Source organism: Pseudophryne corroboree, chromosome 11 (assembly GCF_028390025.1).
Source record: "Pseudophryne corroboree isolate aPseCor3 chromosome 11, aPseCor3.hap2, whole genome shotgun sequence".
In the NCBI taxonomy this organism is placed as follows: Eukaryota; Metazoa; Chordata; class Amphibia; order Anura; family Myobatrachidae; genus Pseudophryne; species Pseudophryne corroboree.
Window position 1 is genome coordinate 82,614,645 of NC_086454.1, and position 22,244 is coordinate 82,636,888.

The following is a 22,244-nucleotide window of genomic DNA, read 5'->3' on the forward strand; positions in this document are numbered from 1 at the left end:
TCAATTCTGCAAATCTGGTCTATCATTCACACCCTGCAATCCATGCTACAGGTTATCCTGTAAGTCCACATGTTAGTTTATCCTGCAAACCTGGTCTATCATCAAAGCACTCCACAAGATATAATTTTTGTCAGTCCTGTATATCAAGTCAGTTTGCAAACATCCCTCTAGGCCTTGTTCCATCCAGTACACCTGACCTGCCAAGTGACGACCTGCGAGGCCAAGCAACTTCGGCCCTTTATTTCTGGCTAGACTGTTGCTATCCAGTGCTATCCGGGATCACTGGTCTATTGGGTGAGCTCCTACTCCTGGAGGAATTAAGTCCAGGTGGTCCCCTAAGTACCGGTATGCGCAACCAGCACTAAGGGAACAACTGGTGGTAGATAATGGTGAAACGTCACTTGAGGGCTCTAGGAGTTTCACCCTAATAGAGCTGGTGCTTCCCTCAATTAGGGCCAAGGCAGCTACTTTTCCAATTAGTACTGGAGCTCTCTACAGAACCTTTGCAAGTCCAATGATTCATCACTGGAGTTCTCTTCAGCATCTTGCGAGTCCAAAAATCTATTTGTTCATAGCAGTACTATTTACTATTACTTTATCGAAGATGAACAAATTTTAGAGAAGTGATAATTGGGTGGAATAGCCTAGGGGTGAAAGACGATGGTTTGAGAATTTGATGAACACGTCAACATGTTTACTGTTATATGCTGACCATATGATGTCGTTAACAGAGGAGGAGACCTGTGGGCAGCCTCCTGCGTCCGGTGTCTTTCTCTCTAGCTGACAGCCGGGCAGTGCAGTGAAGTCTGACACTAGGGGGCACAAACTCTATTGTGCTTGCGCAGTTCTCTGGGGAAATGGCATGGCAGTTATTTTCCTAGAGATTTCCTTACTGCATATGTGCAAAATGCTAGGAAAATGGCAGCCGCGCCATTTTTCTGGTGATTTGTAGAGAGATGCTGCCATTGGCGTGGAACTCTGGAGAGGTGAGTATTAAAAAAAAATGGGTGCAGGGTGCAGAGAGGTAAGTAGAGATCATGAGGAGGTTGGTGGCCTGTAATGACAAGGTGTGTTTGCAATGGTTGTTTTGCCAATTATTCATTACGGCCCGGTGGCTCCAATAGGGATGGGGGGGTCACAAATTACCTGGGCCCGCGGGCTGCTGTAGGAGCCCGGATCCCCCCACCGCCCCCGCCAAGGAAACCTGTTGCTGACATCGGCGGTGCCATCTTCCCAGTGATCTTTTCGGGAAGATGGTGCTGCACATAGAAAGCAAAGACTCTGGTACTGTGCCAGAGTCCTTATCTAGTGGCCAGCGTCATCTTCCCAAATATCACTGGAAAGATGGTGCTGGCTGTGGCAGAGGGACCCACTTCCCGTTCAGGTAAGGTGGAAAGCAAGTGCCCTCCACCGTGCCCCCCTGCATTAAAATTGCACCCCCCCTATGGAGTGTAAAGTGGCCCCACAATTACTGTATATTTTTATATTAATTAGTATAGTATAGGGCATCACCACGCCCTTTTTAAGCCATGCCCCTTTACCGGGGCTCGGCGTGTGGTTCTCTACGTCCAAGCTAACACCCATAAAACAGTCAAATCATCCAATAATTTGGCAAAAGAAGACCCATTCCCTTCTGAAATAATAAACTTACCCAAAAGGAATTTTCCTAGTTAGTTTTATAGATAAATGAAATGGGTGGTCTTCAGGTTGCCGGCGGCCGGCCTTCCAGCGACCACCATACCGGCGCCGGAATCCCGACCGCTGGCATACCGACATCTTTTCCATGACCCCCCTTGAGGGAGAATAGATAGCGCGCCACCGTGCCCGCAGCGTGGCGAGCACAGCGAGCCTGCAAGGGACTCCTTTGCGCTCATCCAGCTGTCAGTATGCCAGCAGTCGGGATTCCGGCACCGGTATGCTGGTCGCCGGGACCCCGACCACCGGCAATCCATACTACACCCAATGAAAGGGTTAGTTAGCAAAGCCAAACAGAAAAAAATGATTTCTCCATTAAGGTACAAATTCCCTCCAGTTGAGAAGGGGTTAAGGTGGATGCGATTCCATAGTGTACAAAACATAATGATGATTGACAGCTCTCCTCCCAGGACATTCTCAAGGAGTTAAATGTTACTGATAAATCACCTTTCATGTTTACACAAAACTCCGATTTCATAATAGCTATTGCTCAACTTTACTTATATGTACAGTATATACTTTCTACATTTGTTACCAGTTATTTATAGAGGGCACACATATTCCACGGCACTTTAATTACTGTCATGACACATTTATGGGGAAAATATGTTACCTCTAACTTAGAAAATTTTGGGATAGATTTATAAAAGCTTACAGACAGCTAAAGTAGGAGAGATAAAGAATCAACCAATCAGCTTCTAACTGTCATTTTTCAAACACAGCCTTTAAAATGACAGTAACTGATTGGTTGATACTTTAGCTCTCTCCACCTTTCTCCAAGCTTTGATAAATCACCACCTAATTTTGAATACGCAGTGCTTCTTTATTTACACAATATAAATAATGATGGATTCCCAATAGGTGGCGCAATAAGCTGCCCTAAGCCGTGTCCCGCCCAGAAACGTCACCACATTTCAAAATTCAGGTATAGAAATATAAAAAGGGATAGACTGAGTCTAAGGTGCTAAATACAAGACAATAATCATTAAAATAATAATTATGCAATACGTTCCTTCTTTGAAGACCTGATTCAAAAGAAACCTTTACATGCACTGTACTGCACATTAGAGTGTGAGCAGCGTATACTTTCCTTTCCATCACCACTCCACCACACCATTGATATCATGGGGTGGAAATTTGCACTTTTTTCATATGGAAAGATATCACTACACACATTGGTACTTTCTCTTGTCTCTTCCCATATTATATACTGCGAGGAAAAGAACACTGGGATATACTGATACCCCTTTCAGACCGCATTAGCCGGTCACACCCAGGACTTGTACTTAGGGGGTCATTCCAACCCGATCGCACGCTGCAGTTGCTCGCAGCGCAGCGTTCGGGTCGGAACTGCGCATGCGCCGGCGCCGCAGTGCGCCGGTGCATGCCAGACGACCGATATCATGCCTGATTGACAGGCAGAGGCGGTCGCTGGGTGGGAGGGGGCGGCACGGCGGCGTTTGGCCGCCGTTTTTGGGGCGCGGTCCGGCCAGCGCAGGCATGGCTGGACCGTGTTGTGGAGGGCGGGCCGCAGCTGCTGCGTGACATCACACGCAGCCGCTGCGACCCGGGGCAGCGACGAGTAACTCCCGGCCAGCCGCAGGAGCTGCGCTGGTAGGGAGCTACTCTTCAAGTACAAAAGCATCGTCGCTGTGCGATGCTTTTGTACTCGTGCGGGGGGGGGGGGGGGGGGGGCAGACTGACGTGGGACGGACTAGCCCTGTGCTGTCTGAGAAGATGATCGTAGCTGTGCTAAATTTATCTCAGCTACGATCAACTTGGAATGACCCCCTTAGCTCATACTTGCCTACCTGACCCTCTCCATGAGGGAGAAAATGCTCTGTTCCTGGACTTTCCTGGTAATGTATGATTGCCATCACCTGTGGTGAGCGAGTTAATTGATAAGAAAGGTGTCTCACCACAGGTGATGGCAATCATACATTACCAGGAAAGTCCAGGAACAGAGCATTTTCTCCCTCATGGAGAGGGTCAGGTAGGCAAGTATGCCTTAGCTCCTTCCCTGGTGTAACCCGCTTGAGGCCCCTTTCAGACTGCAGCACCAACCCGGCATATTGGCGGGTTGGTGACGTCAGCGGTGACGCGTGCTGAGGAGGTGCTTGTAGATCAGATGATTTCCAAGCGCCGCCTCTTCTTATAGTGTGAACGGGTGCCAGGTCACCTCGATCCGGCTTACCCGTTCACACCGCACAGCAATCCGAGTTGTATGTGCTCAACCGTGGTCGATACCGGAGTTGAAATACCAGGTAGCTCAACTCTGATTATTTCTACTGGCCCCTTTCAGACTGCGCTGCAACCTATCGGGGAGTTCTATCGTGGAGAACTGTCTTTTGTGATACTAATTGCATTTCTTAGTACATATGTGATTACTATTAATGCAGTAAATGGCGGGATGTACCGCAAAGGCTCGGTACATCCCGCCCAATCTGTGTTCAAATCTTCAAAGTTGGACTCTTTTGTTATAACCGGAACAGCATAATAAATAAATAATTTATTAATTGGTTTTGTTTTTCCAATATTATTAGATTATTCTTAATATAGTCATCACTAGTAATAATTCCTTCAAACCAGAAGTGCCTGTCCTGATTGTATTAGATAAATAGCTTCCCTGTGACTCAGGTGTAGTTCACGTTCAAGACAAGACAGGTGCCTAGCCCTGTACTAGTTTATGTCATCCATACCCACCTATTGCAGGAGGAGCTACCTGCCTGCATTAGGACTTCCTGGTGTAAATGTAAATAGGACTCTTCCTACCCCCAATAGCACAGGCTCTATAACAGCGTTACATATACAGACTCTAACAGGCTAGCCCTGAACATACACTGCTGCTACAGTCTCATTATAGTACAGTGTTCTGCTAGGACCTCTTTACTGCTCAGGAACTGTATCATTAGAACAAACTCAGTAGACCACAAGATTCTTGGGTACTGATGAATCTATTCAACAATGGTTATCTGGCTCCAGCATTAAGGTAAGTTCTTTATATATTGTAAGATATTGGAATATCCAGCACTGGTGCCCAAACCGACTGAATCCACGTGTATCTCTATCCAAAAAGTTACTAAAAGTTTTTTATTAGTTCATTATCGTCTTTATAGAATGCATATGGGGTATTTTATGTTATTTGTTATCATGTTTTAGATAGACGGACAGACAGATAGATAGATAGATAGATAGATAGATAGATAGATAGATAGATAGATATGTTAATATCTTTGAATGTATCCACTTGTAGTATCTGTAATGGTAAGATTTCAGGCTTGATTATAGGATTTTGAACTGCTATTAATATCCTAGATGGTGAGCAGAAGATATTGTGTTACTGCTATCCCTGACGTAGGCAACCGTTAGCTCTGCCGCTTATATGGGACAACAGTTACCAGCATGCCCTCTGAATGCCTGGACATGTCTGTACCTGTGATACCACAGCTGGAGAGCAGCAGTCCAGCTACCTGTGGGAACAGACATGCCTCACCTTATCAATAAAGACACTTGCCACGTACATTGTGTGAATGCACTTATTACTACACCTCAGTGTAGTCACTTCTGTGCAGGACACCAGAGTAGAATACAGTACATGTAGCACACAGTGTTACACTAGAGTCTGTACAGTGAATGACATGGGTGTGTGGCACAATTGTTGGTTCTTTTCCAGTATGATTTGGAGTATTGCTCAATTTTCCCTTGCTTACCCATAATGCATTGCTACAAGGTGTGTTTCTTGAGTAAAAATTCCCATTAATGAGTGGTAATGTTACACGGCCTCCCTGGGCTCAGACAGAACATGTCTGTTGAGCTATGTTTGGCTTCTCTAAACTCATGTGTGTGAGAAACTAGTGATGCTGGGAAATGCAGAAAGTCACCGCCCCCCCAGACAAATAAATGTGATTTATTAATATACTGTATTCCAGTTCTGTCCTTCCGTCCTGACAGCACATGGACAGTGCATGTTAGTGAGGTGGTTGCTTGCTTTATCTAAACTCATATTAAATAGGTAATGTGGAAAACAGTGGGTGGTTATTTAGATCCGCACCTAAGGGACGGCGTCAATAATACCCTGTCTGTGTGTATATATAGTGTATACACATTCATAGTAATCGGCATATGATTAGAGAGCGCTGTTAATGCATGTAGTAGACATTAGACATATAGACAAACAAGGTACAGTGGCCACCACAGTAAGCTTTAAGAATGACAGACGGCGCTGTCAACAAAAGGAACACAATGCGATTCAGATTCAGATCAGGTATATCATTCAGAAAATGCAGCAGAAGTAACACTGGAGCAGATGTATTAAGCCTGGAGAAGTGATAAGTGCAAGGTGATAACACACCAGCCAATCAGCTCCTTACTGTCATTTTTCAAATCCGTAATGATTGGCCTATGCGTTATCACCTTGCGCTTATCACTTCTCCAGGTTAATACATCTGCCTCTGTGTTCTGAACACCACCATATGTGGGTATCAATGGATGTATCAAGGCTTGGAAAGATTTAGGGGCCTATTTATCACCATCCGTATCCAGGATGCGTAAGACAGGTGATAAAATCGCCCAAACTCGCACTGTGATAATTGATTACATCGCAGGGATGTATCAATTATCGCATGCAGGGACAGAGCTTGCGGTCAAGCTCTGTCCCTGCGACGATACTCCGCAGCATCATCAGGGTATTTTTCGTAAAAAATACCCCGATGTCTTGCTGCGCATGCTCTGCCCCGGCCAATATTGCCGCTACCGCCGCCGCCTGGTCGACTCCCCCGTCGCCACTACCCCCGCGTGCCGCGGACCACCCCTCCCTCCTAAAAAGATCAATATACTTACCAGTCCAGGGTGCCGGTCCGCGCTGCTTCTGCTGGGCTGGATCCTGTGCTCTGCGGTGACCCCCGGTGCTGTAAAGTGCGCTGCCGCTTTGCAGGATCACTTTACTGCACCGGGATCACCTCATTGCAGCACATGGGGGACCCGGCGCCCGGCAGCGCTCACCGGAGCAGCAGACACCTGCTCCCTGGACAGGTGAGCATGGTTTTTATTTTGGTCTATTTTTTACTTTTTACACTGATCAGCTTGTGTGTCGTCCATTGGACACACGTAGCTGATCACTGGAACTGGGTCCCGCTCAGCTGTCTCTGCCAGGGGCAGAGAAAGCTGGTCAAATGCCTCCCTATCGCAGTGCTGCCCTGTGATCTCGCCAGCCTGAGCTGGCCTGATTATCACAGGGCACACTGCGGTATTTTTTCACATTTATTTTTTAGTAAATTTGGCCACATCACATTTCCCATTATAGGTATGGGGAATGTGATGTGGGTTACTAAAAAAAAGTGAATCAAAGGGTTTGGAGCAGTTTTTCATGAAAGCTGCTCCAAATGCCCTTTAATACGTTCAGGTGATACTAAAATAATGTGAAAAGGGTGTGAAAACACCACCCTTTTTCACATTATTTTTGTAAAAATAATGTTAATAAATAGACCCATTAAAGAGTACTATGGTTATGCTTTGGAGAGAGATAAAGTGACCAGAGATAAAGTACCAGACAATTTGCTTCTAACTGCCATGTTACAGACTGTGTTTGAAAAAAAAAATGACTGTTAGGAGCTGATTGGCTGGTACTTTATCGCCTTCTACTATATCTTTTTCCAGGGCTAAGTACATAGACCCCTATGTACAAACCAATCAGCTTCTAACTGTCATTTTACAGTCTGTGCTTGAAAAATGACAGAAGATGAACGGTTGGTACTTTATCATCCTCCACTTTATCTCTCTCCAAGCTTAAAACGTCTCCTCGAATGTTTTAAACATGACGGCATACGATATTATGCAACAATAAGATGGTAAATCGTTGTAGCATTGGTTAAAAACAGCAGACGGAGCTGGCAGCGTGTTCAGCACACAGCACTGTCACGAATGAAAAAATTATATAGCTCAACAACAGTAGTGTGTTAAATATGCGCATCCAATCACAAAGCAGGATACAAAAATGCATGACAAAAATAAACATAATTAAATAAAGCAGCCAAGCTTGAAGTCTTCATTTCCTGGAGGAAGAGACGCACACTCCTAGCACTAAGAACATCACTGATAGTAAAAATAATTTAAATAAACCCTCACAATTAACATGGGGGGTTATTCCGAGTTGTTCGCTCGCTAGCTGATTTTAGCAGCATTGCACACGCTAGGCCACCGCCCTCTGGGAGTGTATCTTAGCTTAGCAGAATTGGGAACGAAAGATTAGCAGAATTGCGATTAAATAATTCTTAGCAGTTTCTGAGTAGCTCGAGACTTACTCCTACACTGCGATCAGCTCAGCCCGTTTCGTTCCTGGTTTGACGTCACAAACACACCCAGCGTTCGGCCGGCCACTCCCGCGTTTCTCCAGACACTCCCGCGTTTTATCCTGGCACGCCTGCGTTTTTCCGCACACTCCCAGAAAACGGTCAGTTTCCGCCCAGAAACACCCACTTCTTGTCAATCACACTCCGATCACTTCAACGATGGAAATTCTTCGTTCGGACGTGAGTAAATCTACTAAGTTTTGTGCTAAAATACTTAGCGTATGCGCACTGCGTACATTGCGCATGCGCATTTTCACCTTGATCGCTCCGTTGCGAAAATCGCCAACGAGCGAACAACTCGGAATGACCCCCATGGAGTATAATTGAAGTTCTTAGCACACATTTGTGCAAATATGCGGGCCCATGTACCGCGACCAGGTGACTTTATCACATGGGTCCCTAACATCCCTAATAATATCACATTATATAAATGTATCCAGTACTTATCTCTAAATAGTACCCTTATGATCTAGAGTGACTATATTATCCCTTTTACCTGGAATGCTCATGGATTACACATGTTCTGTGGTTGGCTGACTTCAAGCCCACATTTCAGCTGGTTTTAATCAGCCACAGAACCTGTGTAATATATGAGCGTCCCATCTGAAAGGATAATATGGTTACTCTATCTCAGGGGTAGCCAACCCTGGTCCCCGAGAGCTACCAACAGGTCATGTTTTCCATGTCTCCTCACAGAAAAACAAGTGAAATAATTAGAGATGAGCGGGTTCGGTTCCTCGGAATCCGAACCCCCCCGAACTTCACGCTTTTTACACGGGTCCGAGGCAGACTCGGATCTTCCCGCCTTGCTCGGCTAACCCGAGCGCGCCCGAACGTCATCATCCCGCTGTCGGATTCTCGCGAGGCTCGTATTCTATCGCGAGACTCGGATTCTATATAAGGAGCCGCGCGTCGCCGCCATTTTCACACGTGCATTGAGATTGATAGGGAGAGGACGTGGCTGGCGTCCTCTCCGTTTAGATAGAGAGTGAGACACTTGATTTACTGGAGCATTAGGAATTTAGGAGTACTCAGAGAGTGCAGAGTTTTGCTGATAGTTATACTAGTGGTGACCACCAGTTTTATTTATTATTTAATATAATCCGTTCTCTGCCTGAAAAAAAAACGATACACAGTCACATACCATATCTGTGCTCAGCCTCAGTGTGCTGCATGATAATATCATCTATGTATATCTGACTGTGCTGAGTAGTGCTCACTGCTCACACAGCTTAATTGTGGGGGAGACTGGGGAGCAGTTATAGCAGGAGTACATATTTAACAGTGCACACTTTTGCTGCCAGAGTGCCAGTGTGACTGACCAGCAGTGACCACCAGTATATTGTCTGCCTGAAAAAGTTAAACACTCGTGTGGTGTTTTTTTTTTTTATTCTATAAACGCATTCTGCTGACAGTGTCCAGCAGGTCCGTCATTCATTATATTTCTATCTTCTTCATACTAGTAGTTTAGGAGTCTGCAGTGCTGACAGTGTCCAGCAGGTCCGTCATTATACAATATATACCTGTCCTGCAGTAGTGATATATATATATTTTTTATATCATTATCATCCAGTCTATACTAGCAGACGCGCAGTACGGTAGTCCACGGCTGTAGCTACCTCTGTGTCGGCAGTCGCTCGTCCATAATTGTAAACCTACCTGTGGTGGGTTTTTTTTTTTCCATCTTCTTCATACTAGTAGTTTAGGAGTCTGCAGTGCTGACAGTGTCCAGCAGGTCCGTCATTATACAATATATACCTGTCCTGCAGTAGTGATATATATATATTTTTTATATCATTATCATCCAGTCTATACTAGCAGACGCGCAGTACGGTAGTCCACAGCTGTAGCTACCTCTGTGTCGGCAGTCGCTCGTCCATAATTGTATACCTACCTGTGGTGGTTTTTTTTTTTTCCATCTTCTTCATACTAGTAGTTTAGGAGTCTGCAGTGCTGACAGTGTCCAGCAGGTCCGTCATTATACAATATATACCTGTCCTGCAGTAGTGATATATATATATTTTTTATATCATTATCATCCAGTCTATACTAGCAGACGCGCAGTACGGTAGTCCACGGCTGTAGCTACCTCTGTGTCGGCAGTCGCTCGTCCATAATTGTATACCTACCTGTGGTGGTTTTTTTTTTTTTCTATCTTCTTCATACTAGTAGTTTAGGAGTCTGCAGTGCTGACAGTGTCCAGCAGGTCCGTCATTATACAATATATACCTGTCCTGCAGTAGTGATATATATATATTTTTTATATCATTATCATCCAGTCTATACTAGCAGACGCGCAGTACGGTAGTCCACGGCTGTAGCTACCTCTGTGTCGGCAGTCGCTCGTCCATAATTGTATACCTACCTGTGGTGGGTTTTTTATTTTCTATCTTATTCATACTAGTAGTTTAGGAGTCTGCAGTGCTGACAGTGTCCAGCAGGTCCGTCATTATACAATATATACCTGTCCTGCAGTAGTGATATATATATATTTTTTATATCATTATCATCCAGTCTATACTAGCAGACGCGCAGTACGGTAGTCCACGGCTGTAGCTACCTCTGTGTCGGCAGTCGCTCGTCATCCATAAGTATACTAGTATCCATCCATCTCCATTGTTTACCTGAGGTGCCTTTTAGTTGTGCCTATTAAAATATGGAGAACAAAAATGTTGAGGTTCCAAAAATAGGGAAAGATCAAGATCCACTTCCACCTCGTGCTGAAGCTGCTGCCACTAGTCATGGCCGAGACGATGAAATGCCATCAACGTCGTCTGCCAAGGCCGATGCCCAATGTCATAGTACAGAGCATGTAAAATCCAAAACACAAAATATCAGTAAAAAAAGGACTCAAAAATCTAAAATAAAATCGTTGGAGGAGCAGTGTAAACTTGCCAATATGCCATTTACCACACGGAGTGGCAAGGAACGGCTGAGGCCCTGGCCTATGTTCATGGCTAGTGGTTCAGCTTCACATGAGGATGGAAGCACTCAGCCTCTCGCTAGAAAAATGAAAAGACTTAAGCTGGCAAAAGCACAGCAAAGAACTGTGCGTTCTTCGAAATCACAAATCCACAAGGAGAGTCCAATTGTGTCGGTTGCGATGCCTGACCTTCCCAACACTGGACGGGAAGAGCATGCGCCTTCCACCATTTGCACGCCCCCTGCAAGTGCTGGAAGGAGCACCCGCAGTCCAGTTCCTGATAGTCAGATTGAAGATGTCAGTGTTGAAGTACACCAGGATGAGGAGGATATGGGTGTTGCTGGCGCTGGGGAGGAAATTGACCAGGAGGATTCTGATGGTGAGGTGGTTTGTTTAAGTCAGGCACCCGGGGAGACACCTGTTGTCCGTGGGAGGAATATGGCCATTGACATGCCTGGTGAAAATACCAAAAAAATCAGCTCTTCAGTGTGGAAGTATTTCAACAGAAATGCGGACAACATTTGTCAAGCCGTGTGTTGCCTTTGTCAAGCTGTAATAAGTAGGGGTAAGGACGTTAACCACCTCGGAACATCCTCCCTTATACGTCACCTGCAGCGCATTCATCATAAGTCAGTGACAAGTTCAAAAACTTTGGGCGACAGCAGAAGCAGTCCACTGACCAGTAAATCCCTTCCTCTTGTAACCAAGCTCACGCAAACCACCCCACCAACTCCCTCAGTGTCAATTTCCTCCTTCCCCAGGAATGCCAATAGTCCTGCAGGCCATGTCACTGGCAATTCTGACGAGTCCTCTCCTGCCTGGGATTCCTCCGATGCATCCTTGCGTGTAACGCCTACTGCTGCTGGCGCTGCTGTTGTTGCTGCTGGGAGTCGATGGTCATCCCAGAGGGGAAGTCGTAAGACCACTTTTACTACTTCCACCAAGCAATTGACTGTCCAACAGTCCTTTGCGAGGAAGATGAAATATCACAGCAGTCATCCTGCTGCAAAGCGGATAACTGAGGCCTTGGCATCCTAGGCGGTGAGAAACGTGGTTCCGGTATCCATCATTACTGCAGAGGCAACTAGAGACTTGTTGGAGGTACTGTGTCCCCGGTACCAAATACCATCTAGGTTCCATTTCTCTAGGCAGGCGATACCGAAAATGTACACAGACCTCAGAAAAAGACTCACCAGTGTCCTAAAAAATGCAGTTGTACCCAATGTCCACTTAACCACGGACATGTGGACAAGTGGAGCAGGGCAGACTCAGGACTATATGACTGTGACAGCCCACTGGGTAGATGTATGGACTCCCGCCGCAAGAACAGCAGCGGCGGCACCAGTAGCAGCATCTCGCAAACGCCAACTCTTTCCTAGGCAGGCTACGCTTTGTATCACCGCTTTCCAGAATACGCACACAGCTAAAAACCTCTTACGGCAACTGAGGAAGATCATCGCAGAATGGCTTACCCCAATTGGACTCTCCTGTGGATTTGTGGCATCGGACAACGCCAGCAATATTGTGTGTGCATTAAATATGGGCAAATTCCAGCACGTCCCATGTTTTGCACATACCTTGAATTTGGTGGTGCAGAATTATTTAAAAAACGAGAGGGGCGTGCAAGAGATGCTGTCGGTGGCCAGAAGAATTGCGGGACACTTTCGGCGTACAGGCACCACGTACAGAAGACTGGAGCAACACCAAAAACGCCTGAACCTGCCCTGCCATCATCTGAAGCAAGAAGTGGTAACGAGGTGGAATTCAACCCTCTATATGCTTCAGAGGTTGGAGGAGCAGCAAAAGGCCATTCAAGCCTATACAACTGAGCACGATATAGGAGGTGGAATGCACCTGTCTCAAGCGCAGTGGAAAATGATTTCAACGTTGTGCAAGGTTCTGCAACCTTTTGAACTTGCCACACGTGAAGTCAGTTCAGACACTGCCAGCCTGAGTCAGGTCATTCCCCTCATCAGGCTTTTGCAGAAGAAGCTGGAGACATTGAAGGAGGAGCTAACACAGAGCGATTCCGCTAGGCATGTGGGACTTGTGGATGGAGCCCTTCATTCGCTTAACAAGGATTCACGGGGGGTCAATCTGTTGAAATCAGAGCACTACATTTTGGCCACCGTGCTCGATCCTAGATTTAAAACCTACCTTGGATCTCTCTTTCCGGCAGACACAAGTCTGCAGGGGTTCAAAGACCTGCTGGTGAGAAAATTGTCAAGTCAAGCGGAACGCGACCTGTCAACATCTCCTCCTTCACATTCTCCCGCAACTGGGGGTGCGAGGAAAAGGCTCAGAATTCCGAGCCCACCCGCTGGCGGTGATGCAGGGCAGTCTGGAGCGACTGCTGATGCTGACATCTGGTCCGGACTGAAGGACCTGCCAACGATTACGGACATGTCGTCTACTGTCACTGCATATGATTCTCTCCCCATTGAAAGAATGGTTTAGGATTATATGAGTGACCGCATCCAAGTAGGCACGTCAGACAGTCCGTACGTATACTGGCAGGAAAAAGAGGCAATTTGGAGGCCCTTGCACAAATTGGCTTTATTCTACCTAAGTTGCCCTCCCACAAGTGTGTACTCCGAAAGAGTGTTTAGTGCCGCCGCTCACCTTGTCAGCAATCGGCGTACGAGGTTACTTCCAGAAAATGTGGAGAAGATGATGTTCATTAAAATGAATTATAATCAATTCCTCCATGGAGACATTCACCAGCAGCAATTGCCTCCACAAAGTACACAGGGAGCTGTGATGGTGGATTCCAGTGGGGACGAATTGATAATCTGTGAGGAGGGGGATGTACACGGTGATGAATCGGAGGATGATGATGAGGTGGACATCTTGCCTCTGTAGAGCCAGTTTGTGCAAGGAGAGATTAATTGCTTCTTTTTTGGTGGGGGTCCAAACCAACCCGTCATTTCAGTCACAGTCGTGTGGCAGACCCTGTCACTGAAATGATGGGTTGGTTAAAGTGTGCATGTCCTGTTTATACAACATAAGGGTGGGTGGGAGGGCCCAAGGACAATTCCATCTTGCACCTCTTTTTTCTTTCATTTTACTTTGCGTCATGTGCTGTTTGGGGAGTGTTTTTTGGAAGGGCCATCCTGCCTGACACTGCAGTGCCACTCCTAGATGGGCCAGGTGTTTGTGTCGGCCACTTGGGTCGCTGAGCTTAGTCACACAGCTACCTTATTGCGCCTCTTTTTTTCTTTGCGTCATGTGCTGTTTGGGGAGTGTTTTTTTGAAGGGCCATCCTGCGTGACACTGCAGTAACACTCCTAGATGGGCCAGGTGTTTGTGTCGGCCATTAGGGTCGCTTAGCTTACTCACACAGCTACCTCATTGCGCCTCTTTTTTTTCTTCTTTGCGTCATGTGCTGTTTGGGGAGTATTTTTTGGAAGGGCCATCCTGCCTGACACTGCAGTGCCACTCCTAGATGGGCCAGGTGTTTGTGTCGGCCACTTGGGTCGCTGAGCTTAGTCACACAGCTACCTCATTGCGCCTCTTTTTTTTCTTCTTTGCGTCATGTGCTGTTTGGGGAGTGTTTTTTGGAAGGGCCATCCTGCGTGACACTGCAGTGCCACTCCTAGATGGGCCAGGTGTTTGTGTCGGCCACTAGGGTCACTTATCTTAGTCACACAGCTACCTCATTGCGCCTCTTTTTTTTCTTCTTTGCGTCATGTGCTGTTTGGGGAGTGTTTTTTGGAAGGGCCATCCTGCGTGACACTGCAGTGCCACTCCTAGATGGGCCAGGTGTTTGTGTCGGCCACTAGGGTCACTTATCTTAGTCACACAGCTACCTCATTGCGCCTCTTTTTTTTCTTCTTTGCGTCATGTGCTGTTTGGGGAGTATTTTTTGGAAGGGCCATCCGGCCTGACACTGCAGTGCCACTCCTAGATGGGCCAGGTGTTTGTGTCGGCCACTAGGGTCGCTTAGCTTACTCACACAGCTACCTCATTGCGCCTCTTTTTTTCTTTGCGTCATGTGCTGTTTGGGGAGTGTTTTTTGGAAGGGCCATCCTGCGTGACACTGCAGTGCCACTCCTAGATGGGCCAGGTGTTTGTGTCGGCCACTTGGGTCGCTGAGCTTAGTCACACAGCTACCTCATTGCGCCTCTTTTTTTCTTTGCGTCATGTGCTGTTTGGGGAGTGTTTTTTGGAAGGGCCATCCTGCGTGACACTGCAGTGCCACTCCTAGATGGGCCAGGTGTTTGTGTCGGCCACTTGGGTCGCTGAGCTTAGTCATCCAGCGACCTCGGTGCAAATTTTAGGACTAAAAATAATATTGTGAGGTGTGAGGTGTTCAGAATAGACTGAAAATGAGTGTAAATTATGGTTATTGAGGTTAATAATACTTTGGGATCAAAATGACCCCCAAATTCTATGATTTAAGCAGTTTTTTAGGGTTTTTTGAAAAAAACACCCGAATCCAAAACACACCCGAATCCGCCAAAAAAAAATTCGGTGAGGTTTTGCCAAAACGCGTTCGAACCCAAAACACGGCCACGGAACCGAACCCAAAACCAAAACACAAAACCCGAAAAATTTCCGGTGCACATCTCTAGAAATAATTAGTTCCACCTGTGGATCTTTTAAAATGTGTCAGTGAGTAACGAATACACCTGTGCACCAGCTAGGTGGTCTGGAAAATGTGAACTGTTGGTAGCTCTCGAGGACCAGGGTTGGCTACCACTGCTCTACCTTATCAATGTGTGATCTGAAATGCAGGAACCTAGCTAATTCAAACACCTGAGGGTAAATGGGAGGGGTGCCAATACCAGAGGAAGTCTTCATTTTCTGCAAGGGAATTCATTTTTTTATTCCATATTACTTCAAGTTGTCAGAGTATCTTGTCTCTGTCTCCCACATGTATTAGCCAGGGGCAGGGTTGGACTGGCCTACAAGAGGAACTCCCGGTGGGCCCCACTTCTTGGGGGCCCACCTCATCTTCTAGAGATCAGGTTCCAGACTATGCACTTGAATTATACATTATACATATGTTACCTTATACTGTACAGGACTATGGTGTATTTTCTACAGTGCATTGCTGTTATTAATCTAGTACATTGTCATGCATGGACAAGCAGTATATACTATATATTTAAGAGGCCCAGACCATGCACTCTTCAATGGTTAGTCAAACCTCTGTAGTGACTGGCCACACACCCCTGTGAAGACTGGCCACACCTCTAAACATGGGCCCCTACCACTGCATTCATTCCCCAGTCCGACACTGGCCAGGGGTATATGGTAAACTATTGCACATTTCAGGTCCTGGATGGAATGTTCCTTTAACATCCTGGAGGTCTTCCCAACATAAATTAGATGACACGGACAGGATAGCACATGGACCACTGTCACAGTTTAGCTTGAATTTCATTGTGTACTTGATCTGTGTGATAAGATGAGTCTTCTGATAACATTTGTTGAGGTAATATACTGTAAGTGGTGACAACATGAATTTATCTGCATTACTTGGAGTTTCCCTGGCATTAAAGGTTCATATAGACGGGCCGATGTGGGAGAGATGTGTGCTGAGCGAACCGCTCAGCAGACATCTCTCCCGCCGCTCAGCACAGCGTGATCTGTGCTGGGGGAGACTGGGGGGCCGCTCATTTCACCCAGCGGGTGAAGTGAGCGACACGCTAGATTGGCCTGCATGCAGGCCAATCTAGCACCAGCGATAGCGATGAACGGGGCTGCGCATCGCTATCGCTGTAGGGGGTACACACGGAGAGATAATGCTCGAATTCTAAGCAATCTAGTCAGATTGCTTAGAATATCGCTTCTTGAGTACCCCCCTTAAGAGTGAAGGGGGAATACAATTGCTAATTGATACCCCAAGGACTATAGAATTAGCCCCGAAGGCAGCCCGACCCCGGAACTTATCGTGGATTTTTTTTCAGGACCCGCTGAGGCCCCAAATAAAATCCCTGATATGTGCCCTATTTTTGCGGACGCGGCCAGGAAAATGGGTACTTTTTCATGCAGAAAAAATGTTGTATTTCCCAAAAATATATATTTTTTAATTGCGGTAGGGGTGAGAGCTGTCATGTGTTCCTTTTGTTGACAGCGCCGTCTGTCATTTTTACAACTTTCTATGGCGGCCGCTGTGCCTTGTTGGTCTATATGCATACCCATGATGTCTATTGTCTACAAGTGCGCAGATGTAATCATCTGCCAATTACTATGAACGTGTCCTACATGATCCGTAACGTACTGGGGCAGATGTATTAAGCCTGGAGAAGTGATAAACCAGTGATAAGTGCAAGATGGTAATGCACCAGCCAATCACCTCCTAACTGTCATTTTTCAAATCCTTAATGATTGGCTGGTGCATTATCACCTTGCGCTTATCACTGCTTTATTACTTCTTTATCCCTTCTCCAGGTTAATACTTCTTCCCCATGCTTTATCCTCCTGTCTGTCGGTTTTAATTTTTTATGGTATATTAAGGTACTTCTATGTAGATTTCATCATATGTTGAGCTGTCAGGGATATCAATGAGCACTAAGTCTTCAGGTCTGATTTACATTGCTGCTCCTTCTCTGGGGCGTGTTATTTTGTGCATGCCAGTCACAGAGGAGTCACTTGGTTTTTTTTTCTTTTCCCTTTTTCCTAATTTGTCCATCATGACCTTTCCATATCATTGCTTTAGTTTTGTAATTTGTGTTATATCTTCCACCATGTACAACAGCTATACAATGGACATACCAGATCCAGCCAGGAACATATGGGGATTATTATTTATTTATTTATTTATTTATTAGCAGTTTCTTATATAGTGCAGCATATTCCGTTGCGCTTTACAATTAGAACAACAGTTATAGAACAAAACTGGGCAAAGACAGACAGACATAGAGGGTGGAAGGCCATGCTCGCAAGTCTACAATCTATAGGGAAATAGGCATTGATACACAAGGATAGATGCTACCTGTTACATAACCAGATTGCTAGGTTCTTAATGGGTTGTATGATATGATCACCCAGCAATGTTGAAAGACAAAATGTGAGGTTATGTGGACTGCACAGAGAGGATATAATTAGATAGGGAAGCATTGAAGGTTATGTGGGTGGGTAAAGAATTTGGTAGGTTTGTCTGAAGAGATGAGTTTTCAGGGAACGTTTAAAGGTTTAAAGACTAGAGGAGAGTCTTTTTATGCGTGGGAGGGCATTCCACAGAGTGGGTGAAGCCTGGATAAAGTCCTGTAATTTTGAGTGGGAACAAGTAATTCATGTGGATGAGAGACGCAGATCTTGTGCAGAGCGGAGAGGTCAGGTAGGGAGATATTTTGAGATGAGTGAGGAGATGTATGATGGTGCAGTTTGGTTAATAGCCTTGTATGTAAGTAAAAGTATTTTATATTGAATACGGTAGAATACCGGTAACCAATGGAAGGTCTGACAGAGCGGATCAGCAGACGAAGAACGTCTAGCGAGGAAGATTAGCCTCGCAGCTGCATTTAAAATGGATTGTAGTGGTCAGAGCCTATGTTTGGGAAGACCAGTAAGGAGACTATTACAATAATCAATGCGGGAGATGATGAGTGCATGTGTCTTGTGTAAGATAAGGGCGTATTTTGGATATGTTTTTAAGGTGCATGTAACATGATTTAGAGACAGATTGAATGTGTGGAACAAACGACAGTTCAGAGTCAAGGATGACACCTAGGCAGCGAGCTTGTGGGGTAGGGTGGATAGTCGCATTGTCAACAGTTATGGAGATATCAGTTTGGTAACTACTCTTAGCTGGTGGGAAAATAATTAATTCTGTTTTGGAAATGTTGAGTTTAAGGTGGCAAGATGACATCCAAGATGAAATGGCAGACAGGCATCCAGTGACACGAGCCAATACAGATGGTGATAAATCTGGGGAGGATAGGTAGATTTGAGTATCATCAGCGTACAAATGATACTGAAATCCGAAGGAACTGATTAGTTTACAAAGAGATGCGGTATAGATTGAGAACAGCATAGGACCCAAGACTGAGCCTTGCGGTACTCCAACTGATGGTAGAGAAGAGAAGAAGAGGTAGAATCAGAGAAGTGAACACTAAAAGAGCGATTAGATAGGTAGGATGAGAACCAAGTAAGGGCTGTGTCCTGAAGACCTAGGGATTGTACTGTTTGTATGAGAAGAGAGTGGTCAACAGTGTCAAAAGCAGCAGGGAGATCTAGAAGAATAAGTAGTGTGTAATGGCCTTTTGATCTAGCAGTGACTAGATCGTTCATTACTTTGGTCAGTGCCGTCTCTGTGGAGTGTTGGGCATGAAAGCCTGACTGAAGTGGGTCCAGTAAGTTGTGGGAGTTAAGAAAGGTGATGTGCAGACAAATGGGAGCATATACCTGTGTGTATACATACAGTGGTGGCAGTGGAGTATGCAGACACTGTCATATGTAGTGGTATAGTGGTGGTAATACAATGGAACATGCAAAGTCACTGGCCTGAGAAGGACTGTATCCCCTCAAGGGAATGTCCTTCCTCTAGGAGGACGTAGCTGAAGATGAGTAGTATGGCCGCTCATGTGTAGTGGCGCATAGGGGTCTAAAGTTGCACCGCACCTCCGGCAGTCTGGTGTCCTAGAGCTGCTGGGTAAGAAGACGATCCGGCAGTCTGGTGTCCTAGAGCTGCTGGGTAAGAAGACAGCGCATTGTGCTCTCCCTTAACAAGGAGCAGAGCAGTGAGACTAGTAAGAGAGAGACTGTTCATGACTGTGCCACTCTAAATATCCTCAAGTGCCACCATCCACTTGCACCAAGTGTGGCCTCCTTCTGGTGTTTACCACAGAGGTTTGTAGTGCCATGCAGAAAAAAGGAAAATGTACATTCTAAGACTAAGGGGCCTATTTATCACCATCCGCATCCAAGATGCAGATGACAGCTGATAAAATCGCCCAAACTCGCAGGGATGTATCAATTATCGCATGCAGGGACAGAGTTTGCGGTCAAGCTCTGTCCCTGCGATGACACTCCGCAGCATCATTGGGGTATTTTTCGGAAAAAATACCCCGATATCCTGCTGCGCATGTGCCGCCCCCGCCGTCATCGACGCTACCCGCCGCCACCCGGTCGACACCCCCTGTTGCAACTACCCCCACGCGTTCGCAGATAATATACTCACCTGTCCAGGGAGCCGGTCCGCGCTGCTCCTGCTGGGCTGACGGGCGCCGCGGTGACCCCCTGTGCTGTAAAGTGCGCTGCCGCTTTGCAGCATCACTTCACTGCATCGTGGTCACATTGCAGCACATGGGGAACCCGGCGCCCGGCAGCGCTCAGCGGAGCAGCGGACACCGGCTGCTACTGGTGAGTATGGTTTTTGGGATTTTTTTACTTTTTTTTTGTACTTTTTACACTGTGATCAGCTTGTGTGTCCATTGGACACACATAGCTGATCACTGGAGCCGTGTCCCGCTCAGCTTTCTCTGCCAGGGGCAGAGAAAGCTGGGCAAATGCCTCCCTATCGCAGTGCTGCCCTGTGATCTTGCCAGCCTGAGCTGGCGAGATTATCACAGGGCACACTGCGGTATTTTTTAACATTTGTTTTCATTAAATTTGTCCACATGGCATTTCCCATTATAAGTATGGGGAATGCAATGGGGCTTACTAAAAAAAGTGAATTAAAGGGTTTGGAGCAGTTTTTCATGAAAACTGCTCCAAATGCCCTTTAATACATTCAGGAGATACTAAAATAATGTGAAAAGGGTGTGAAAACACCCGTTTTCACATTATTTCAGTAAAAATAATGTAATAAATAGACCCCTAAGAATACGGATAAGCAGAACAAATAATAATATACTCTACAGTTCAACATGATAACCTCTACAATTTAACATGGAGTTCAAATAAGTTTCTTAGCTCATGTTTGGCCAAAAATGCATGCTCACCTACCACGTCACAGTGAACCTCATTAGGTGGGTCCCTAACATCCTCGCATTTTTTGTCTACTTATTAGAATGGGCAATATTATAGGTTAGTCCTGGATAAATTTATATAATGTGTCAGTATTATGGCTGTTAGGCACACACTGAAGAGGATCGGCACAGGGCACAGAAAAATGGGTGGTTTTCAGTATGCTGACTATCGGGATCCCGGCGCACATTATACCGGCGCCGGAATCCCGAAAGCCAGCATACCGACAGACTTTCTCCCTCGTGGTGGTCCACGACCCCCCTGGAGAGAGAATAAATAGCGTGGCGCGCGTAGCGCGCCATCGTACCCGCAGCGTGGCGAGCGCAGCGAGCCCGCAAGGGGCTCATTTGCGCTCGCCACGTTGTCGGTATGCCGGCGGTCGGGCTCCCGGCGCCGGTATGCTGGTCACCATGAGCCCGGTCGCCGGCATACCATACTACACCCCAGAAAAACTATATACTGGTTACTAAGGTACTGGAAATTACCAGATGTCTATAAAAGTATAAAAACAAATCAGTGGAAGCACAATTTTTTATTATAAGCATGTATTTGATTCTATTTTTTACTTTTTTGTGGGGTGTTGTTTTAATACTTTTTTGACTTTTTCACGTGGTAGCAAAGATTATGTATTTTTTCTAATTTATTATTATTACCACCTCAAAAAGGTCTGTATGCACCGGACCATTCTTAATTTCCATTCTTCATATGTAGTCCAGGGAAGTTAAGAAGTTCGAGGATTTGGCAAGCTGGTCTAAGAGATGTGTTTAAGGGAACGGTTAGGGGTTTGTATAAAGGTCTTGCTGAACGAGGGAGGGTATCCCACAGATTGGGTGCATTCTATCTCCCCCTTTCTTCTCCACTTAATTTGTTCTCACTTGCAGACTTTTAGTTATCTCACCTTGCTTCAGGACCTCATCCACTTAAATTGTCCTGAATTTAAAAATGACTTAACCTGTAAATTATTGTGATAATTTCCCTTTCATGAGATTTTAACACACAGGCAGAAATAAGACACTTACCCCTGTGCAGATTTACAAGTATTAACTTTAATAAAATAGCAATTAATACCCTGTAAAATGTGTTTTGCAGATACCAAACATTTGTTCCACATTTGCTCCTGGTCTGCCAGCTGATAACTGCAGTGTTTGGCTATCCACATTGTGTAAGACATTTACTGGGATCCAAGCAGCATAAAGAAGGTATTATACGGTTTTATTTGTATGTCTTTACACACACACACACACACACACACACACACACACACACACACACACACACACACACACACACACACACACACACACACACACACACACACACAGTTATGCTTATGCTATAGTATAGAACTCTGTGAAAGTGGA

The 22,244-nt window shown here is 45.8% G+C and overlaps 1 protein-coding gene across 1 annotated transcript in view; it reads left to right on the forward strand.

Annotated features, from left to right (window-relative positions):
• The first annotated feature begins 4,476 nt into the window (after positions 1–4,476).
• The window catches only part of PRRG4 (proline rich and Gla domain 4), a 61,986-nt gene continuing 44,218 nt past the window's right edge, over positions 4,477–22,244 (forward strand). Inside the window, exons 1-2 of the mRNA XM_063944476.1 lie at positions 4,477–4,684; positions 21,973–22,082. Coding sequence (XP_063800546.1) covers positions 4,644–4,684; positions 21,973–22,082 — 151 coding nt within the window. The 5' untranslated portion in view covers positions 4,477–4,643. The remainder of the gene's footprint in view (positions 4,685–21,972; positions 22,083–22,244) is intronic.